Source organism: Lagopus muta, chromosome 4 (assembly GCF_023343835.1).
Source record: "Lagopus muta isolate bLagMut1 chromosome 4, bLagMut1 primary, whole genome shotgun sequence".
NCBI lineage: Eukaryota > Metazoa > Chordata > Aves > Galliformes > Phasianidae > Lagopus > Lagopus muta.
In genome coordinates, this window is record NC_064436.1 from 43,338,698 (window position 1) to 43,361,291 (window position 22,594).

General features: G+C 42.4%; 1 protein-coding gene across 15 annotated transcripts in view; it reads left to right on the top strand.

The window, feature by feature from the left end:
* Positions 1–22,594, top strand: part of MTUS1 (microtubule associated scaffold protein 1) — a 112,045-nt gene that overhangs the window by 86,750 nt on the left and 2,701 nt on the right. For 14 of the 15 annotated variants that reach the window (XM_048943081.1, XM_048943076.1, XM_048943082.1 and 11 more), the window contains 6 exons: positions 9,859–9,925; positions 17,756–17,970; positions 18,495–18,600; positions 19,582–19,655; positions 19,758–19,853; positions 22,384–22,500. In XM_048943081.1, coding sequence (XP_048799038.1) covers positions 9,859–9,925; positions 17,756–17,970; positions 18,495–18,600; positions 19,582–19,655; positions 19,758–19,853; positions 22,384–22,500 — 675 coding nt within the window. Of the gene's footprint in view, positions 1–9,133; positions 9,272–9,858; positions 9,926–17,755; positions 17,971–18,494; positions 18,601–19,581; positions 19,656–19,757; positions 19,854–22,383; positions 22,501–22,594 lie in introns of those variants that run through there. The other variant, XM_048943091.1, reaches the window with a different exon arrangement.

Below are 22,594 nucleotides of genomic sequence, written 5' to 3' on the forward strand. Positions count from 1 at the left end.
GTTTCTTTTTTGGAAGTAGATCTTGGAGGGTTTTTTGATGTAGTTTGCAAATGTGTTCAAATAGTCAAGGGAGAAATTTTCAGCTGAGTGTAGCTCCAGCTGCAAGCCCCTGCCTTAACTACCACAGAACCAGCAAAAGGTATTTTCAGCTTTTACAAAAGTAGCTTGCAGCTTTTCTAGTTGGGAAAAAATAAAATAAAATCAAAAATATATATGCTTAGCTGAGCAACAAGGTTGTGCTTCCATTCCTTCTACTTGAGCAAGTATGAAGTAACACAAAGCAGCCTGAGCTGATGAAATACCATGCTGTCATCAGAAGGTCCCACTCTTGGCTACTCTGGTGATTGTCTGCCCCTGCAGAAGGTTGATTCAGCTTGCAGCTACCAGAAAGCTACCCAAGCCAAGGAGAGAGCATTTCTTTGCCAGATTAGTTGCATGGACCCTTCTTCCTGGTCAGAGGCAGTGCAAAAGGGCTATGGACAGTCTGTGCTGTCGGATAGAGAAAAGAGCTGGGCTGTGCTGCTACATTGCTTCAAAAATATAAGTCTCAGCCAGAACTCCTTGACAAAACCTACCTCAGCCTCCTGTATTCCCCATGGAAGGAAAAGTTGACAAAGCTGAAGTTAGTAGGAGAGGTGATTCAACTGCTGCTACTTCTCCTTTTTTCCTCCAAGAATTCCTGATGCATTTCTGCTCAAAAGTTTAAAGTTGCTTTTTATGAGCTCATTTGAAATGGGATAGCCCTGCCAAAATTAGAATCTGCTGGCAATGACTTATGTCAGAAGTGCAGCCAGCCCTCTGGAGTGAAGTTGGAAGGCTGCTAAGGGTTAAATGAGATTGTGTGAGGTTGCTGTGCTGTTTCCAGCTGAGCAGGAATCTGTCACAAAACTCTGTGTGAGTTCAAACGTGTTTGCTACAAGCATTATCGTGGAGCTGTCAATATTAACAGCTGGCTCTGATAATACTTTACCACTTGAGCTGTCAGGGTTTATCCAGATGATTTGTGTGCCTTTACCAAGACTGTTCTGAATTTGAGCAAGTGTCTTCAAGATGAGCCAGTCCACAATGGTCATGTTGTAAAACCCAATTTCTGTTGAGCAGGAGATCCTATTGCAATGAATTTTCACTAGATTGACACCCTGATGGCAGACTAAACACAATGAGCAAGTTGTCTGGCAAGAGCATCAAACTGTACCAAGTTTTTCCACTGTTAGATAATTATGTGTACAGTATTAAAAGGATGTGTCAAACTGCAGTCTTATCACAAAAGCAAGCTAGTCTGTCTAGATGGCTATTCCCCTCCTAAACCTATGGTAGTTCCTGCAACTCCATGACCTCTTCCTTTTTTTTTGATTGTCCAAACAGGAAAAGTGACAGTACAGTGGAAATGGTGAATATATAATAGGCTGAGAAAGTGCAAAGGAAAGCAGTCTTCCATTAAACTTCAATTACATAATCTCTGAATTATGCAACACAACATTTGAATCTTAGCTTTGAATTTATTTATTGTCCCTTCAGTAGTAGCTGTGTATGCTGAAGCATTGAAAGTGTGGTTTAAGACGTCTGGTGAAAGTGAGGCTGTGGCACAACTTGTGGAATCTGCACTCACTCTACAAGCTTGGTGACCACCAGGCTGGGGAGAGCCAAGAAAACAAAACAAAAAGCAACCAAACAACTACTATGGGTCTGGTTTTATAGGGCTGTCCGTACTCAACATTTTATGGGCTATTCCCCTGTGAACTCTGGGAAGGAGTGTTGGTGACAAACCACCAGTGCTTGTGTGAGGTAAGAATGTAGGCCTGAGAAGCCCGCAGCAGTGTGGGCTCAGGTTAAACCACCACAGTTTTGGGATTGTTGGATTGTTGTTTTTTTTTTTAATTTGTTTAGTTTTACTGTGTAGGCTTTTTGTGGTTTTCATTTGTCACTTTGTTTTTGTCAGCTCAGTACTGAGTTGGTCTTAAAATTTGGTTTTGTCTCTTCTAAAGCTGTTGAAGGAAGACTTAACTCTCAAGTGAAGAGGAAAAGAGGAAATGTACTGCCTAAAATGTTCTGTTGATATTGAAAACGTGAATTGACTTTTTAGCCTCATATTTGAATGCATGCATCTTAACTGCCACTTAGAGAAATAGTCAAGTTTAAAAAAAAAAAAAAAAAAGTTTTACTGATAACACAGTTGTGTTTTTCTCATTTAAGAAGTAAATCTTTTCGAGTGCTTCAAGAGCTCCCAAAAGATTCAGTAGTAGAAGTAAGCTTCAGAATTGTGCTTGTGATTAAGAAACAAACAGAAATCAAGCTTTACTGCTGTTCTTCTCTTGACATGCTTATGAGAAGACTGGAGTTTACAACTCAAATTTTACTTTGAAATGAATATGGTGACTTCTTTAAGAAGTTTCCATCACAGGAGGAATGTGATCTGTGGGGTAAGGAGTGAGGACAGTAATATGGGGATACCGTTAATTGTGGATATGATGCAGGAAGCAACATAAGTAATGAGCTAGAAATTGTGTGGCTGAAATAGTCTTTAGTATCTCTAGGTGGAAATAAAACGACCACCCTTATTGTGTGAGCTACTATAACTGGCATTTCCTGACACACAGATGACTGTAAGAGTCAAGGTATTTAGTTTTCTTGAGAATTTTCTGGCACTTGAAGAGTTTTTTCTGTGCACAGAGAAATATTCATCAGAATAATTTCTTCTGGCCTTTATGGAAGTGTAACAGAAAATGTTCATTAGGTGAGAAACTTCTTACAGAGCTGAAGTACAAATTCCATCACTAAAACCTAAACCCTTAGTGGTAAACAGAAGAGTTTTGGAACAATCGTGTTTTTGGTATATAAATATGAAATATGTTGGCAGGGCCGTTAAGCACAGATGCTTGTCTGTGAGTTTTTAAATTTATAATTTTGACTTTCCAGATCCTAACATCAAACTTGTCTGGTTTTCATTAGGATGCTCATTCAAAATGCACTTCTGCTTTTCTGCTCTGGATTTCGAAAGTATGGATGTGTCCTTCTTCAAAACAGAGAATGGGGGTATTTAACTGAGATAATTTGTGTTTCTTCAGATATAAAAAATACAAAGTATCTTCCCCTTTCAGAGCTGGGCTCTGGAAGCCTTTGCTGTCTTAGAGGGAGCTGTTGGAAAGCAAGGAGGTTTCAAATTATTCTGAAGTTCTCTGTGATACGTAGCTGCTAACTGATAAAACCATTTTTAGCAACAGAATATTTTTGGCATCTTTGAAGTTTTGTGGGCTCATAACTTTCCAGCTTCTTGAAGATCACTTTGGTCCAGGTGTGGTTGAGTATTCAGAGTGGACAATTGGGAGAACTGGGAGTCCTGTCCTCTGCTACTCTGAACAAGTTGAGAGAACAAGTCTGTTGAGAAGACAAGTCTTTAACTTGAAAGCAGGCTTGAAGTCTCAGGCACCCAGCATTGCCTTCCATGAGGAAGCCTGTTCCCATCCCTACCTTGTTATTTCTCCTAATTTTTATTTATTTGTTTATTTAAGAAGACGCAAAGTTAATTACAAAGTAGCAAGCTAGATGTATCTCTTAAAATTTGAAATGAAAGGAGGGGCTAATGAAAGAAATAAAGTAACATCTTTGTGCTTTTCTGTACTGTATTTGCAGGTGAAATTCTAAATGTCTTGAAAGGACTTAAAGCAGATGCTGTAATGTTTTGTTCAAACATAAAGTTTCGAATCTTAACATTCTAAAAAAACATAAGTGATTTAATAATCTCATAGATACTAGAACTTACGGCAGTATCATTTGTCAAAGCTGCATGGTATCTGTTTGAAACTTTGTCTGATGCTTGAATCAGATGAATTGAGACAAGCTTCAGAAAATGCTGAAAAATGAAATGAGCAGTTACTCAAATAGGGTGAATTTAGTTGCTTATGAGATCAGAATTTTCACAGGGAAGTCATTCTGTATGACGTGTTTTAACTGATATCACAGTTCAGAAATCTTTCAGAGTAAGAAAATGGGCCATAAAGTTCAATAGTGGATGTTACTGTATCTAAACCTAACTTTGTAAAGACATCACTTCTTTAAAATGGGAAGACAAAGTTCCATAGGATGATAAGAAGCATCTAAAGTTTGTAAAAGCACAAAGAGCCCACAACTGTAATGCCCATGTTAAATATTAAGTGACTCATAGGAATCCTGTTTGGCTGGTTCTCTGCTTTAGTGTTTCACGTACTAAACATCAGGGAACAAATGCCTCATTCTCCATAAAAGTACCTAGCAAACGAGAGAAGTCAAATATTGTAAGTTACAGTAAGTCTCTCTTACTTAACAAGGAAGCATAATCTGAGGCCTAATTTAATTCTCTTTGAAGCAGTAAGTCAAGGACAGGTGAAAATTTATTGCTTCTTTTATCTCATAAAAAGGCAACACACTTAGCAATGTCAAGAGTAATTTGAAAGTAGTAATTTCATGCCAGATTTACTGATTTGAGATGATTAATGTCTTTTTCAGTAATTGCAGTAATAGTCTATTCCTCCATTCAAAAATGCACTTGGGGCAGAGGGTAAAGGCTGTTTCTTGTGCCACTTCCTTGGCTAACTTCTTTAGCTTGATTTTGCTTCTGAGATTTATTTAGAGGACAGGGCTTTGCCAGAATAGCGGGAGCAGGAACTGGTAGAACATAAGGACCAAAATAATCAATTCTAATTTAATACTGCAAAGCGGATATGAATGACCTTTTGTTACCCTTTCATAACTACTTTTGAGCTACAGCTGCTGACACATGAGTGTCTAGAGTTTACACAGAGGTGTGACTCAGTTTCTACATTATGGCTGGTGATCTTTTCATGGCTGCCCCAGCACAAGGATGGAGCAGGCTTCACTTTCTAGTGCTTTGTCTGATCAAGAGAGTATCTGCTTGGATGAGAGCGATCCACTCTGTGCTGGGAATTGTTGACAACTGAACCTGCTCAAGTATTAAAAAATAGTTAAATGATAATCTGTTCCTCTGTACAAACAATGTCAGTGTCCTGTGAGGTCTAAGCACTGACATTACAGAATTGCTTGCAAATAACCATTATTTATTTATTTAAGATAGTCAATATTTCCCTCTGAATACGGTTTCAGGAGTTAAGTGCTCGTGGTTTGATATCAGATGGCTTTCAAAACCAGCCCTTCATTTCCTGGAATAAAATTAATTTGACACTATGTATGGCAGTAAAGCACACAAATGCTTCTGTTCTTGCTGCCCGTGATGAATTTCTGTCTTATGTATTCTGAACAAGTTTTATTTAGTCTTTTCTAATAGAATGTTTTATAAAACAGCTAGTGTATTTTATACATTGAAGGTTGTTCACCTCCCGTATGTATCAACTCTCAAAATGCCTTGTTAAGGAGAGGTGTATTAGTGATAAAGCTAGAAGGCTGATGTGTAGCCATTCAGGTCAGAGCTGCTTCCAACCTTTTGGTTCTGCCTGTAGCAGGTATGATTGCAGCCTTTGTGTTACTCAAAAACTTCCTGTGTTTGTGCATGCCATGATAGCATCATCTCAGCTTTGCTCCCTCTTCTCTTGGAAGGGACCATGTTGCATCACAGCCCTAAGAGAAGAATATCCCAGAATAAGTAGGGATGTTTGTCATGAAAAGAGTCCTACAGCACCACCTTATTTCTTTAAATATTTCAGTACTGAACATTGGATGTGGCTATTCCATAGTAAATATGGTGGTATTTTGCAGTGTTCTGTTGGAGCCACGCATGATACTTGTTTCAAACCAGAAAGTGAACATTTACAATCGAGGCTTTGCAAGATATAGAAATATTAATCTGAGAACTGAAAAACTTAGTGGTGGGACTTCGTAAAATGGCAGTTGCTTGAAGTTTGCTAACTTGGAAATGCTGCAGAAATCCTGGAAGAATGATGCATTGCATGGGGTAGACTACGGAAATGTTTGAGGAGTTTGTGATTTGCTTGTTGATCCCACATTGCTGCTTGATATTTAAAAACGAAACAACAACAACAAGAACAACAAAAAACACAATAATAGTGGCTCTTTTTTAAGTACAACTCCTAAGGAGCACACATTTCCCTTCCAAAAAGGAGTGTGATGGAAGATGGGTGACATTAGCTTATTGGGCACATGTACTCAAGACTGAAATCCTGCCGTGGTTCATTGTTTGCATTTGATAGCTGCTGAAGGGCTTACTATAGTTAACTTGGGAGGAAAAACTTGCCAAAGGAAAACAGGACTCTTGAGCCCTCTTCTTAGGGGAGCACAGCCAACCTAGGTCTCTCTAAGCTGTGACTGGCAAGCAGAACGTGGAGCTCCACACCATCTGGCCAGCAGTGGGATGGGCTGAGAAATCCAAAGCAGTTGGCCTGGTGCAGCCTCACAAGGAAGCGTTGACAGTAGGAGTTACCAGTTTGCCATAAAACTGCCTGCTCTGTGATCTGGGGTCTGCAAAGTTGCTGTGTGGGTTGTTTGAGCAATACCTGCCAGTTGGAAGTGCTGATACCTCAGCTCTTGGAGGTATCTTCTGTCACAGCTGAACATCTGGTATATGTGCATGGCCCAGAAGGTTGGCTGTTCATGTGCTTGGTGTTGGGTACCTTTCTTATTCACTTTGGAATGTAGACCTGTGCAGAGCATCCTGCTTTTGAAGGAGGAGGAGCAATGGGAACTGTTCTGCCCTTGATATGTTCTCTCCATTGTTTGTCTAAAATGCTACTAGGCTGATCTGTTTGAACTGCAGTAAAAACAGCTGGTTGCTAGGAAAAACACTCTTAAGCCTGTAACTGTGCTTTGTAATTGCCAGTAACAAAAATCCAAATAAGAAATTTTGTCATTCATTCTGTTCCTGGCTTTGTCATCTTGAAACAGTCACATCCTCCCCCCACCTTGTACCTCCTCGTTTTTCCTGCTTTCATGTTTTCACCTGATCACAGTGTCCTTTCTGTTGGGAACGTTTTTCCCCGGAGTTTCTTGACTAATTCTCAAGAACTGTGGAGGATTTTTAATGTAATCTTTCACATAACAAGAAATGTCTAAGGCTCCAGTGTTATGCTGAGAACTGTTTTGCAGCATCTTCTTGGAGAAGTGCACATTAATAGTGGTGCCTGTGGCAGAGCTTTTATCCCCCAGCTCTATTCTCATTGCTTCATATTGCTTCCACGTTTGCTTTTGCGAAAGCTACACTGAATTTCTTGTACAGCTGTAACAGATTCTTTTGAAATGAGAAAAATAGGTCCTCAGCCATTCTACATGATCTTGCATTAAGCTCATATATTTGCCAGGAACTGTTACAAAGACCCTCCTTGAGTCTTTGACAGTGATTCAAGGATCATCTTGCTAGAAAAAGCTCTTTGTTATTGCCAGATTTATCTGGAGAAATGCCAGAACTGCTGGATTCTGCCTCTTGGATCTGTTCTTTCAGTTCCTAATACTGATTTTCATCTAGAATCTTGTGAAATACGAGCTAGAAGGTAGCTTGATGTTCCAGCAAAAAGTGCCCACATGCCTGTCTTCAAACTAAACACTGAAGATGGTTCTCAATGGATCATTCAAGTGGTTTTGGGTATTTTACTACACTTTAATCTCAAGTCTTAAACTTTCGAGTTTTCATGGGAAGACCGCTATAGCTGGAGCTTTATTTCACAACTTAGATGATAGTAGTGCTAAATGAATTGCTTGTCAATCTGAGTATTGAATGTGGCTGCTTAACTGTATGACCACCTCAGACTGCCTCTGTACAGAATCGTAGAATTCTTTGAATTGGAAGGGGCCTTTCAAGATCATCTACTGCCTGTTTTGTTGCAGGGCAGCTGAACACCTGCAGCTAGATCAGAATGCTCGGAGCCTGGTTCAGCCTGACTTTGAGTGTCTTCAGGGATGGGGCATCCACCACCTCTCTGGGCATCCTGTCCCCTAGGCTGGCAGCGCATGCCTGGCCTTCTCTGAGAATGTGCTTTCATGAGTGGTCATGATAAAAGTCTGCATGGATTTTCTGGTTTGGAAGACCAAATGGGCAAGTGGGAGACTGAGGGCATAGTATTCAACAGCACCAGTAAAAAGGGGAAGGGTGCAAGAGCAGCAGAATGCAAGAAATGTAATATATATATGTATATATTTATGTGTGTGTCAATTGAGCAGCTGATACTTGATTTTATTTTAAGGTTTTGGCCTCTGGTCAGTACTTAGTATATTCTAATATGTGTCCTTTCCTCATCAGATTGTTTTAATTAAAAGGGATACAAAATGTTCTGTGGACCATGAGGAAGGAAGGCCTTTGGGAACATTCACTGCAAATATTAGTATCTCCCCGGAGGCTGCTGCATGGTCTGGCCATTAGGCTGAGGGGAAGGAAAATCAGGCTGTCCTACTAACTCAGGCAGGCTGGGAGAACCTGGGTTTGAGGATGGTTATTTTTTAGAATTAGGATAAAGAATGAGTATGCAAACAAAGAAGTGAAGCTGGAAGGGAGTGGTAAAGAACATCCAACCTCCTCCATGTGCACTGATTTAATAATGAATAAGGTTACTACACAAGGAAGCTTTGGAAAATGGTTTTGGTGGTTCGATTGCTGGAAAGCTCCTGCTTGGCACTGCCAGAGCTCGGCTCACTGCAGCATGCCGTCCTGGGTCTTGAGGTGGGCACGGCTGCAGGGAGCAGAGCAGTGACCCCCCTCCTCCCGACGGGACCGGGGCAGCACTGTGGGCAGCCGGTGGAGCTCCCTGCTCAGCAGGCGGCTTAGCACGGGGACGAGGAGAGGGTTCCAGCATTCCAGGTTTTTTGCTCCGGTGGTGTAAAAGCGTCTCGGCGCTCGAGCCAGGGCACGGCTGCTTAAGCTCTCCAAGCGTGTCCGTGTCCAAGCGAGCGCTCGGCCCGCGGTTCTCACCGGGACGGCCGGACCGCACGGGTCGAGCAGCGGGACGCTCCCTTGCGGGATGGACGGCCGCGCTGCGCCGGGCGCGTCCCGGCGGAAGGAGCGGCACAAAGCCGCGGCTCAGCCTGCGCTGCAGCTCCGCCGCCAGCCTGCCTCGGGGCGTGCGCCGGCCGCCCGGCCTCCCCCTCGCCGTCCCCGCACGCAGGGCGGCAGCGGCGCGTCCACGGGGCGCGCGCGGGCTGCCGCGGCCGAGGGGAAGGGCAGCGCTCCCCTCCCCTCCGCCGGGAAAACGCCCGGAGCCCGGGGCTCGGCTGCGCGGAGGGCAGGACTGCGGCTGGCGGCGCTCGCGGCTGCGGCTGCCCCGAGATGGGCTGCGCCAGCAGCAGGCTGTGCCTCTACCCCCAGTGCGCCGCAGCCAGGGTAACGCTGCCGGGGGGCTCCTCGCGCTGGGCTGCTTTGGGGGGCGGCGGTGTGGGGGTGGGCTCGTCTCTTTTTTCTTTTTTTCTTTTTTTTTCCCCGCCCCGGTGCAGCAGGGAGGGCAGCGGCCGCCTCTGTGTGCTACTGCGAGACCCTCACGCACCTTGCCGGGGGCAGCCGGAGCGCTTGGCAAAGTTTGGGGGTCGTGCTTGTTGTATTTTCCTTAAGGAAGCTTCAGATATTTATCTTAGTGCATGCCTCTTTCACCGTACTCCGGTGCCCTTGTCAGCAATCGCTTGGTTTGTGCTGTAAGGTTATGTTGCTCCACCCATCATAAAATATGTAATTAATGGCTGTGAAGCAGGATCTTAATTGCAGTGTTATCCTGGAAAAAACTGTTCTCTGTTTTAAAGTATAACTTGCTTAACAACAGGACATCTGTGTATTTGGTAACAGCAGGACTGTTATCCTAAATGATTCATAGCTTGGCTTCTTGCTCCTGCCTCTTGTTTTCCTACACAGCACATGCAAGTTATTGGAAGGTGCCCTGTTTGGATCACTTATGTTTGTCTCTGTTTTTCCTTCTGCAGAGGGAGGAAGCACTGAAGCAACACAAAGAGTTATCTCAAGAACTAGTCAACCTGCGAGGAGAACTAGGTAAGAACCTATTTTTCCAAATCTGAATGAAAACAGATCTGTAAGCAGACCAGGTCTATGGAAAGAGAGATGCCATGGCATTGTAATGGTAGGCAATGAGTTCCCTGGCTGAGTTCTGCTTGGGTGCTGCACTGCTGCATTGCTCTGCACCACTCTGCCTTTGCCTGCTCATGGAATCTGCATCTGGTGGGCAAAGCACTCCCTTCCTGAACCTGGGAGGCTGTCCCGCATTGTGCCCTCTGCCTAGATACCCACCTTGTATGCTGTTTCTAGAGATATGAAGCAGAAATCTATAAATCTGTGAAATACACTGCACAAAATCTTTGTTTTCTGTTAGTTGCTTGTCGGTGAATAAATGTGAAACTAACAGAAAGAAATGGTATCAGGCTAATGAGATTAAATTTTTAAACTCAGCCTAGCAGACAACTGTAATATGAAATGGATCTGTAACGTGCAAGGGCTGGTTTTGCAAACTTTGAAGCTTGGTTTAACTGCATTTAATGGCAACTTCATAGAACTGATCCAATCTTGAAGCAGGATAATCTCGTGGAGTCTAAAAAGTCATCAAATTGAAACTGATGGTGCTTGAAAATGAAGCTATCCTTTTATAGACAGCTCACCTCTGTTGTTATGGAACTCCTTTACAAAGTAAAGATCCTTGGGAAGCAGCAGTGATTTGTGTGAAGTAGTTTTAGATCATGACTGATTACTGAGAAGTTGAAAACTTGTATTTTCACATGCTTCGGAAGCTGTTTCAGCCCAACTTGTCTTGTGTGGGTAGGCCTTGTTGCATGCAGGTGTATGTTTAATTATCAGATTTTTTATTAGTGCTGATTAGCAGGGTGGGCGACTCCATCAGCACGTCTGTTGAAAGAGCTGAAAGCCTGGCGGGTAGTGGCATGAACAGAGGAAGCCTTGCAGACCAAGCAAGTATATGAGTGTACTGAAGATACAAAATGCATTTCAGAGATGTGTTTTCATTGCTGGAAGTTAGTGCTGAAGAGCGGAGGCTTTTCTAGAGCTTAGTGCACGATGGCATCTGTCAAGCTGCAGCCTTTAACAGTTCTGGTGGCAAAGTGTCAGGGTTGCAGTTCTGTGTCTCTTCCAGGCCAGTCCCAGTAGCAGCTGCCTGTGAGCGAGCCTTGCAGCCCTCTGCCTTTCTGTCCTTGTGTCAGCACTTGGGAAAGCTAGTGGTTGGGCTCACCTGCCTGCCCAGTGAGTGCCAGAACAACCAAAGGGGAAAGGGCTGCTGGGGGAGATGGAGGCTGTGTCCTTTGACTGCAGCATCAGCACATCTGCTACTCTGAAGTGACAAAATTAGAGTGAGAGTAGCACTGTGCAAACAGGCTCCTTGCATTGTTGGGTGACCTATGAAGTTGTGTTGTGAAGATGATGAAGACATAGATTTATTTTCTGTATGCGTGTGTGTATGTATACAAATGTATGTAACTTTCTGTGCAAGTCTATTTGTTTACGTTATCATGAACATTTCTTGCTCTGGCAGCAGTCCTTCTGAAGTAAGCCTCTCTATCCTGTCATTGCATCTGCAGCGTTGTCTTTCCTTTATCTGCCTGAGTGCTACATCCAGATCAAATAACAAGAAAGGGAAATTCAGATTAGATGGATAGGCCAAAATCTCACCAGCGCTAAGCCCATTTTTTAGAGTTCTGGTTGTTGGTTGTTTTCTGAAAGCTTAGTTCATTCCAGAGACCTGGGATGGGGCTCCTACTACAAGAATGCACTGTCCTGCCAAAGGGTACCCAGACAGCTTTGGACAAATCAGCCCCTCTGTGCTGCATGGCACCTACATGCAGAGCTGGCAGTAGGTGATATTGTCTAAGGCCACCACCGTGCTCTTGCAGTAGTAACACTTCTGTGCCAGCTCTGCAGAGCAGCTGAGGGCAGCCTCAGGTTTCCAAACTGCCTGTAATTTCAGAGCAGCATTTATCTTCATGCAGGGTCCTGTGTCTTAACTCCATCATGCATGTAGACTGTCTGTATCTCTTAGCATGGGATGGGAATGTATTAACTGCAGTACTGCAAAACTGGACACGTCTTCAGTTCTATCTGGCTTGAAGAAGGTTTGTTTAAAGTAGATAAATAGAAAAGCCAGCTGGCCCTCACTTGTTGACCAGCTTTGCAAAACATTCTTGCAGTGTTAGCTTTAGCTGACAGTAACCTGTTTAAATACACACCTGCTAATCAGCTTGTGTTTCCACTGTTAAATGTGTACAGCTGTACTTCAGGTTCCCATAGGCTATTTGAGGTAAGCTCTGAGAATTTTGATTGATGGTGTCAGTTAGGCACAGGCTGACATTTGAATCTTCTTTGGTTGTACAGACACTACAGGTCTCACAGAGTCCCAGGCTGACGTGTTTGTAAGGCATGTTGTTCACAGTCTGGGATTAGGCCATCTAGGAAGAAGAACCAGGTGTGTCAAGCTCCATGTAGGCTGCGTGCAGGATATTGCCAAGTTTGAGAGGAGCACAGAATCTGCTGCTGCTCACACCTTGCAGTGTCGAGTCCTTGGTTTCTGCCTTTTTGAAATTTAATTGTGTATGTTCCCAGGCTCCTTTATCTACCTTGTAAAACTGACTGGCTTGCTGTAAAATTCTGTAATTCTGTAATACACTTCCTATTCAAATACATTCTTGTCTAATGACAGCGTGCAAATGGAGCGTTAGCAGTGTGGGCTGATTGAAGCATGCATTGCTGCATTGCCCTAAGATCTCCCTTAGACAGCTGTGGTGTCCTTAGAGCACGCATGGAGGGCATTCCCCATGCACCCTGAGCGGGGTTGGACATGATGGTGTTGGGGAAGGGCTTTTCAGAGGGGTGCAGATCCATTCACAGCCTCAGAGATTGAACGGGGGAGATTTCAATGTGACTGCTTTGGTCCTGGGAACCCGGAGCAGATCCGAATGCTGCTTGTCGCTTAAATTTCCCTGCTCATTAAGGTACAAGCTGCTATATAAATCATTTCTGGTTGCCTGTTTAATTATGTAAGTAGAAGCAGCAAGAACTGCATATTTCCACAGTGACATGAAACTGCTCCTTGCAGTGAGTTTGACTCTGGATTATTTCAGTCTGCAGCTCTGCTGGCTGCAGCCCAGGCCCGTGGTGCTGCAGGGCTGGCACAGTGGCTGCTGGCCCCTTTGAACCTGCAGCCAGGAGTCTTTTTAGTGGGCAGGAGGGATGTGCATGTATCCTGTGCAGCTACACTGGACTCCTCTGCATTGCAATTGATAAACAGCATTTTCTTCAGAAATACTTTCACGTAATTTTCTGTGCTATTTTTTATTAGTAAATGACCTTTAAGGTGTGCTTTGGAAGTTGGGATATAAAGGCTATTGGTTTTTTTGTTCAGTTTCTTTACTGGCAGATGAAGTAAATATGGTTTGGTTTCCAGGTTTGGGTAATTCTTAAAAGCATTTAACAGAAGCTAGACATTTCCATCAATTATCTGGGGAGAGAAGCATTCCTTCCCATGCATTTGCCTGCCTGCTGACACTGTGGTGGTATTCGTAGTACTGAAGGATAGGAGCTTTCTTCTCAGCAGACACCTGCGTACTTCATCTGAGCATTCAGCCTTACCCACCTCTGTGTGCCCTAAAGCGTTCTCTTGGTTTACCTGGCTCATTTCAGCTTGCCCAAAACTTGGCTTGACGCTGTGCCATGGGTAACACCCAGAGAAACTTGGTCATAAACTGAAAGCATGTTTGGGTGGAAGAATTTCCAATACTAAGAATCTGCCAAAAACGCAAATTAATTATTGTATGATTATAATAATAAACCTTTATACAGTGAAGGAAAGAAGCCTGCGTGTCTCCAGTAGAACTGCTGGTCAACAGAACATACGCACAAATATTCCTATGTGATTAATAAAGTAAGAACAATAAAATGCACTGTGATGCAGCACCATGCTAAATGCTTGGTGTTCTCTGGCAATGATCCTCATTTCACATCCCCCACACCTGTTAAAGTGCCAGCAGTTTGCTGCTTCAGCAACCTCTGCTTCAGAATGTCAGACAGCCCCATGGCTTCTTGTTTCATGAAACATGGCTGGGCCAGGCATAGTTTTATGAAGATAACTTTTGCTTCAGAGTGATTCAATTTAGGTAAGCTGTTTTATCTCCTCTGAGCTGTGGTTACGGTGGCTTTTAAGTGAGAGTAGAGTAAGCTGAGAAATGTTTTTATGTAAGTACTTGATCCATAAGGACTGAATTGATTTACTGTGATGAATTGTTAGGTAACTGGAATAAAAACAAACTAAATTTTGTAAGAAAAAGATGCTGTGCAATTGTAAAGGCTTACCCCTTGGCTGCTTTTGTTGGAAATGTGAGAGAGGTTTCTTTGGGATTCTATGAAAAAGGGCAACCTATGTGGCTGTGGTTTCTCATGCAGAAAGGTGCTGCTGGCGCCCGCTTTCCACGTCCCCTAGGCTGGGGTTCAGATAGCTCACACACAGAGCTGTGCAGTGACACGTGGGGTGGAAGTGGCCACTGTTCACATCTCCATACAGGTGTTAAGTTCACAAGCTGAAAGCAGCATTTCTGGTCACAAGGTACGCTGCTACCGAATTTCAGAAACTTCCTGTGATTGCCAGAGGTGGTGCTGGTTCTGCCCAAAAGAACCACGTTCTGATTGTGCTGTGTAATAAACAGGGGTTAGAAGCATAGAAATACGAAATAATCTTGCTCTGTGCTGTTATAATGCAGGGGTGATGGTTTGTCTTGGATCATTCACTGGGACAACCAAGTGCAGAAAAAAAAGAATGGATTTGCTATATTTGTAATGAAGTAAACCCTGCTTGATTTACTGACTTTATTTTTCTTTCAAATGCTGCCAGACCTTTTGCATCTCCTGTTGCTCTTTGCTCAAAGTCTGTGGTCTTATTTTGTAATGAGTGGCCTAAGGAAGATGTGGAACTGTGAAGGGAAGCGCTATAAGAAGGCAGAGGAACGTATGAAAAACAAGCATACACTTCAGAATGTCTCTGAAGTTCATGAGAAGTTGAAACGGAGTTTCATGTGCTTCTAGAAATGTGCAACTTCTAGTTGCAACTTTTTTTTCACAAAATTAAACACCAGGTCTGGGAGAGAAGTCTTACATTGAGTTATCAAAGTCAGTCAGAAGTTTTGCAGTATTCCCTGCTGTGTGTAAGTGGCCCAGCAAAAGGATCGATTGCCTCTTGCATGGCCTGTCCCTTTCTTGAAACAAGGCAATGTGCTGTCATAAATTGTATTACTGAGTGTGAAGATGAACAGAGCTGTGCACAATGCAGCAGACACCTGAGTCTTGAGCAAAGGGACAGACCATCGTTGTTTTAGAGGGCTTCTCATAATTTCAGAACAATTCTTCAGTTGGAGCTTTTGCTGGAACTTCACATGCAGTTCACTGCACGCTCGTGGTACTTGGGAGCCCACTGGTGGTTTTGCTCCCTGCCTGCATGGCAAGAGTGCAGCAAGACATGCTGTCTGCAGGGCTGTGCGAAGGCCAGGACGTACCTTCAAGGTAACTTCCAACTGCCGGTGCAGACTTTAAAAGTTAGTTTTTGTTTGTCTTCGTAACATGAGTGTTCACATAAATCTGGATTGCAGACTGGCTGAACAAGACCTGATGTGGCTGTGCTCTTTGACAAAGGCAGGGTTTGCTGTTTGGTTTTTTTTCTGAAATGTTTTGCGTCATCTGAAGATCTCTATGCTGACATTTAAAGACAAGGCAAAGTGAGGCAGCAAATTCTTTTAGCTCACCAGAGGCAAAGCAGTGGCTCTGGCCTTGTAAGTCAAGAGTCAGATGACTCCATTTTTAGAGGAAGTGGATCATCTGAAGCAGTTCACTACAATTACTTTAAATGAGGCATGTGAGCTGCTTGCCTCTGTGCTGCCATGACTCAGTGGTAAATGGCCAGATCCGTTCTGCGTGTTGCTGGTTGAGTGATGTTTCCTTTTGGTTCTCTCCCTGTTTCTTTGCATTACAAATAACGTCCCCTATCTATGACATTTCTTTTTCCCCAAAAGCATGAAAATGCAAAGCATGCACAGTCAGTAACTTTGTCAGTGTGATGTGATAGGAGTTTGCTCTTTTTTTTTTTCTCCTTCCCTTCCCCAAGGGAATCTGTTTATGACTGTCATTCATAGAAAGAATTAAGATAAGGAAAGAAAAAAAGCTGTGAAATCATGAGTGAAAGTTGTGATGTGTTTGTGTTGAGCTTTTCATTGCATCATTGCCAATGGCAGGACGAACAGCTTACCTTAGTGCTGTCCTGCTCAGCAGAGCTTTCCAACAGAACACTTGCACAAAGCTGAAGCAGCTGGGTTCTCGTGGGGTTGGTTGGTTGGTTTCAAAAACAAAAAGTTGCAACAAAAAGGCACCAGTAATTCAAGCAGATACAGATGCAAAGAGATCTCCATGCAATACAGCTTTCTCCTACACTTCAAGTGCACGCACCAATTGATCGCAGTAGCGCCAGGACTTTGCTGCATTCTCCTTAAAGGAGTGCAGGTACCATTCATTTATTCTCTTGCTTTTGCTGAGCTGTAGCAGAGGGCAAAACTGACACATGCCCAACTTCAAGCAGGCTGCTTTCAGGACAGCTAAAGCCAGGACTGGTTTGGGACTCAGCCCTTGAAGATCTATGATCCGTGAATCTTAGTGCCCAAACAAAGCTATGATAAGAATTTCCTGTAATGCCTGTACCAAAATTCTTGAATCTTCTAATGCTTCCACAGAGTTTATGTTGTTTGGGCAGTGTGCCAAGCTGCTATGAAGTGAGTGTGCACATTAACTCTCCTGCATTTCATTTATGTTAACGTTCTGGTTGATTTTTCTCTTAAGGAGATACTCATCTGATTAAAATTTATTTTAAGCAAAAGTGATAAATGCTGCACAGAAGTGCTCGTGCTTGAGGTCAGTGACCTCGTGCTTCTGCTAGCAGTCCTGTTTCACCTTGCTTCCAGCCCCTGCGTGCAGCTGCACGAGGGGTTTGTTCCAGCCACATTATCAGCAGAAAAGGGATTCTTTCTGTTCCAGCACCTTTGGTGGGAGGTGTACGTGCTAAATTTCAAACTCTAAAGCACAAGTTTCTGTTTTGCCTTTTAATCAGCTCAGTAAATGTGGAGAGACAAACCTAAGCAGTTTCCTCTACTTACCTTTGTTAATAAAAATGTATGAGAGGCTGTAAAGTATTCTGCTGTTTGCTTCCTTAACGTGCTGCCCTGGGCCTGAACTGCTCTCTGTCTTGCATATTTCAATCTATTTGGTGCACGCAGTTAGCAGTATGTTTCAGATTGGTGCTTCTGTATTACTCTGCTTAGGACAGTCTGTGCAGTTGCCTCAGTGCTCTGTAGTTGAGCATGGGTAGCATGCTGGATGGATGGCCTTCAGGATGTTAAGACATTCCAATTTAGCTAAGTGGTTTATACATCAGAAAGTGAAGTACTCTGACAAATAGCTCCTGAAATGGGATCAAATTAGGTGAAGTAGCAAATCCAATTAATTTTTTTATTAGAGCACTCCAGTATCTCCAGTGAGACATTCATTCTTCTATGTCATGACAAACTGTCACATTTGTGCTTTATGGGAGGGTTCCTGATTTAACTAGATTGAATTAATTCTTAACATAGGACACAATGTATTCAGTATTTTTGCAAAGGTCTTTTCTTGTGTCTTTGGAGGTGGCACTGGTTGCATGGATAAATGATACTTGTCTTTGTATGCCTCTGTTCCTAAGCAGGCATATTTCCATCCTCAGTACCTGTAATGGGGCTGTGAACTTAGCAATCAACTTGACCAGACGACTTTTTTTTTTTTTAATTGTGCCATCTCCAGTAACAACTTCTGCAGCTTGTGAGAAATTGGAGAGAGACAGGAATGAACTGCAAGCTACCTATGAAGGATTCCTGCAGAAATTAAATGAGCAGCATCACAGCGATTTAGCTGAACTGGAGGAGAGGCTCAAGCAGTTTTACACCGCAGAATGTGAGAAGCTCCAAAGTATCTGCATTGAAGAAGCTGAGAAGTACAAAGCGCAGCTCCAGGAGCAGGTTTGTGGTGTTTGGAGTAGGAATATTCTTCAACAATTGTTTTCTACAAGTGAGCCCTTGAGGAATCTTTATTTATTTACTTGTTTATTTATTTTGGCTATTAATGAATGTATCTAATGTGAAACTCTACTTGATTGCAATTACAAAAGAAAATGTTAGTATGCAAAGCTGGCCAAGCCTTAAGGTTGTGTTTTAACATGGTAGAAATTCAGCATTCTGCAAGCTTTGGTTACATCTGGAGCTCTACAAGTACTTGAAGCAGCTTGAGTTTTAAGGTTTATAAAACCACACCTGGCTTGGGAACCTGCTTTGCAGCAATTCCATGTGTGTGAGAGGCACGTACATTCTGTTGGTGTCTGTAAAATGTTCTCATCTATTAAGTGTTGTATGTGGCTTAGCTTTTCCTGTGACCATCTGTTAAGTGCTACCTAGACTTAAGCACAGCATAAAACCACCATAACAGTACTTTAAGCAAGGGTTAAAATGTCACACTAAGGGGAAAAACTCATCTTGTCATATTGCAGGTGGACAACTTAAATGTCACACATGAAAACTTAAAGCTGCAACTTGAAAACAGCCACTCAGAAAAAGTAGAGGAGCTGAAAAAGAAATATGAATCCTCTTTTTCGGGCAAGTATTTTGTATTCAAGTCCATACAACGTAGTACTGCTAGTCACAAACAAAAATATTCAAATACATTAAACCTGAATATGTACATTTCCTTCTTCTTGCTCGTCAGCTGTCCTTACAAATGCTGGCTGAATTCCTCCTTTTGGATCTGAATAAGTCTATTTTATATACAGAAACAACCGTGCTTCCATCATGATTGAATGAAACTTTCAAAACAGTTTAAGATGACTTTTAAAAGACGTGTCTAAATTACAGCCTGCCCTCAAAATGCCATGGTAAAGGAGCAACTCTTTCCCTACCACCCCCGCAGTTCTGTAAGAAGCACCTCCAAATTGAGATGAACGTTAGGTAGGGTTGGGTGGCGTCCAGATTGATGTGGGAATGTTTCTCAAGTTGAGAAATACTATGCATTGTTTAGAAGAGAGGAGTTTTTTCTAGGAAGAGGTGTGTTCACATTGACATTGCATGGTGTCTAGATGATTTAAGAGGTGACTGTTTCCATCCTCCCTTTGACTCCACCTGACAAGCAAATTTCCAGTGATCCTTTTGTCTCCTTAAAGGCATTTCCAGCATAACTGAAGAGCTCTTCTGTGTGATATTTCCAAAGTAGGGAAGGAAATGTTTTTCAATAAATGCCTGGGAGACTCATGAAATGTTTTTTGCCTCTAATTCCCTTCAGAAGCTCAGCTTTTGTTGGATGTGGATCTGTGCTCAATTCATCCATTTGTTGCATGTAGATGAGTGCTTTCAAACTTGAGATGCTGCCAACTAATGAAATGTGTTTGTGAGAGGACAACCCACAAATCTGGAGCGGTGATGAATCTGATACTTTGTATAGGCTTTGGGATGGTTTGTGATAAATGTTCTTTCCATGTTGGCAGTGACTCTGCATCCGTGCTTATGTGTTTTGGCTATTTGTCCTTTCTAAAAAAAAAAAGTCATAATCATATATTAAAAATCTACAAAAATCATTTGTTGCAGAGCTCAAGAATGCTCATGAATCCGAAAGGAAGTCAATTGAAGATTCCTTTAAAGAGAAGCAGGAATTGCTAGAGGTACATTTGGGGGTTGAGTCATTGCAGATCTAAAACTTAAATGGGATTTTGGAGGTGTGCACTGAATTCTTGGCCTTACTGTGCTCTGTCTTTTCATTTCAGAAAAAAATTGATGAATTAAAATGTGAAAACATTGCTCTAAGTGAGAAGCTGAAATTGGAAGAGCAAAAACAAACAGCCAAAGAAAAAGCCAGTCTTGTAAGTCCAGATCTCCAAAAGTAAAGCAGACAGGCAGAATTTTTATGCTCGGGTTTATTTTATTGCATGATGTGAAAGGTTTGTAATCAAATCTGATGGAGAGCTGCGATACAATTAATATTGTATGTAAACGGATTGCCTACCAGAAGTTTCTGTCAAGCAGTACAATGTTATTAACTTCACTGTTATAAATCTATTGAGTGTGTAAGTTAAAGCCTAAGTGAATCTTGAGATCTGAGTGTATGCAGGTGTATCATAACTGACGAGAAGCAAGCTGATAAATGCTCAACCAGCACCATGATGGTGTGTAGGCTGTCTTGTATCACTGCTACAAAATTCACTTCTTGTACTTGAGTCTTTAATGAACTTATGACCTGTGCTTGTTTCTGGTGTATCCTTTAGATAAACTTTCCATTCTCACCTTTCTCCCAAGGCTGTTGTCATCTATGATGCTCCTGGGATTAGAAATGTGCTTTGAGAGAAGTTTTTCATGCATTTGGAGATGGCTGGAAACAGACATGTTTATTTTCTAGTTTATTTTCAGTGTGACCTGTAGTAATGTCTGACAAAGAGAAACTCCGTGCTTAAAAAAAACATTTAGAATTGTTAGTGGCAGATCCTCAGATTTTTGTCAGTTTTGCTACTTTAAACGGGCGGACTTGCAAGTGTCAGTCTCTTCTACCTGTTAGGACAGTCTGTTGATTACAGTGGGTTTGGACACAGTTGATTTATATGCCTCAGCTACTTTGTGTCTTTTAGTATTCATCCTGTTTTTGACTTGGTCAAACACTCAAATAAGCTTAAAGAGCAACAGATACACGCTTGGAGAAAAATATAAAGAGTAATAGAGCTCAGGGTCAGGAGAGTGGGGCAGAGAAAACCAGAGAACAGTAGGGCAAAACTCCAGTAACGTGACCTTTGGCCCAGCTACAGGGAGCCTTGAGGATGGAAAACCAAACATAAACATAGAGAGCTTTGGGAGGGGAAAAAGCCAGAAAAAAAAGTCTGCTTTGTGTGCAAAAGTGCAGGCTTAGCAACTAGAAGCAGCTCTAATTCTTACTGGACCATTTTTTTTTTTCTCTTGTTATTTATTCTAGTGGTAGGGTAGAGCTGCACGAAGAATGCAAGAACACAGTGTTGCTGTGTTTGGGAGAGGTGATACCAAAGAGAACACTGTGCTTAGCTGTGCCCAGATGTTATTTTAGAGCAATAGTTAAGTGATTTTACACAGTTGCAAATACGCTTTGCGTGCTGACAGATAAGCTTCATAAGCTTCATGCTTCTGTATGGAAAGATAATGGTTTGATTTAGCATATTCTTCCCTAGTAAACACACATGCTGCACTACTAGAACTTCTGTTTGCCCTTTGACGATAGAGCGTATGCCTAGCCTTCCAGTAGTATTTAAGTAGCATCACTTGATATTCCTATATTTTTTTGCTAAAACCTTATCTGGCTCTTTTCAGATTTTTTTAATCTGGCTTGGTGTTCTGCTATGAGTAGGCAAGAGAGGAGGACAGGAGAGCAGGCAGAACAGACACAGACTGGATCAGGCCCTTGTGTCACTGTGAAGTGTGGTGGTTCTGTACTTAATTACTGCACAGGGCTCTGACATGTACTCATCATGGTACCTCAGCTTTCCACCAAAACGTGCTAAGAGAAATTGTTTGTTTTTAAAGATAGACTCAGCTACTGATTAACTTCTGTCTGTTTTCCATTCATACTATCTTGAAATGAACTTTGTTTCTCCTCATTATTTCTTTGCCTTTGAAATATTAAGAATGCGATTTACTCTACAGTGCAAGCACTGCTTCCTTACTCTGGAAGAGACATCTGAAAAAAACAGACTGTCTGTCCCCACTCTTCCTCCCACCACCCCAAAAAAGCCAAGTCTTATGTACTGTACTGTAGATAAGTCACAAACACAAAACAGTGCAGGACTTTTAAATGCAATTGCATTGCCAGGCCTTCTGGAAGAACGTAAAATGAAAAATGTTGAATTTCCTCTTATGAACTACGTACCTTCAGGTAGAAAACAGTGAAAACTAGCTACAGCCAAATGCATGGCTTTATAAGCTTGCGTGTTTTTTGAACCGTTCCAGCACCTGAAAAACTCTTCAAATGTTTACTCTCATTATCTCCTGGGATGGGTTCTGAGTAATGCAGAATAAATTTTGGAACTCCTCGCCTTAAAGGGAGCCTTTCAGCACTCTCACAGAACAGGTTGGGCTGTGACAGCCTCAGTGCCATCCTCTGACTCATGAGGATTTTTCACATGTGTACAAAGTCTATTCTGAACACCTGCTAAGGGAAACTGCAACTCTTGATTTAAAATGAAGAAGAACAAAGAAAATCAGATGAGAAAGCACTACTGGATCTTTTTCTTATGCAAAGCTGTCAAACTTGATTTCACCTAGAACAAAGAACTGTCATTATGATCTTTATTTTCTTGCTCTTTCTTAAATAGCAGGAAAACACTTAAATCATCCATGAAATTAAGGTAATAAGCAAACTCTGTGGAAATCTTTCAGAAAAACCCGCAGATCATGTATCTGGAACAGGAGCTGGAAAGTCTGAAAGCGGTGCTGGAGATCAAGAATGAGAAACTCCATCAGCAAGATGTAAAGTTAATGAAGATGGACAAACTGGTGGGTTTCCCTTGTGGTCTGGCAATTTTGGACTGTTTCTCTAGCAAAAGTTATGGGGTGCACTCCCACTGCAAGTACAATTTTGTTTGTGTTG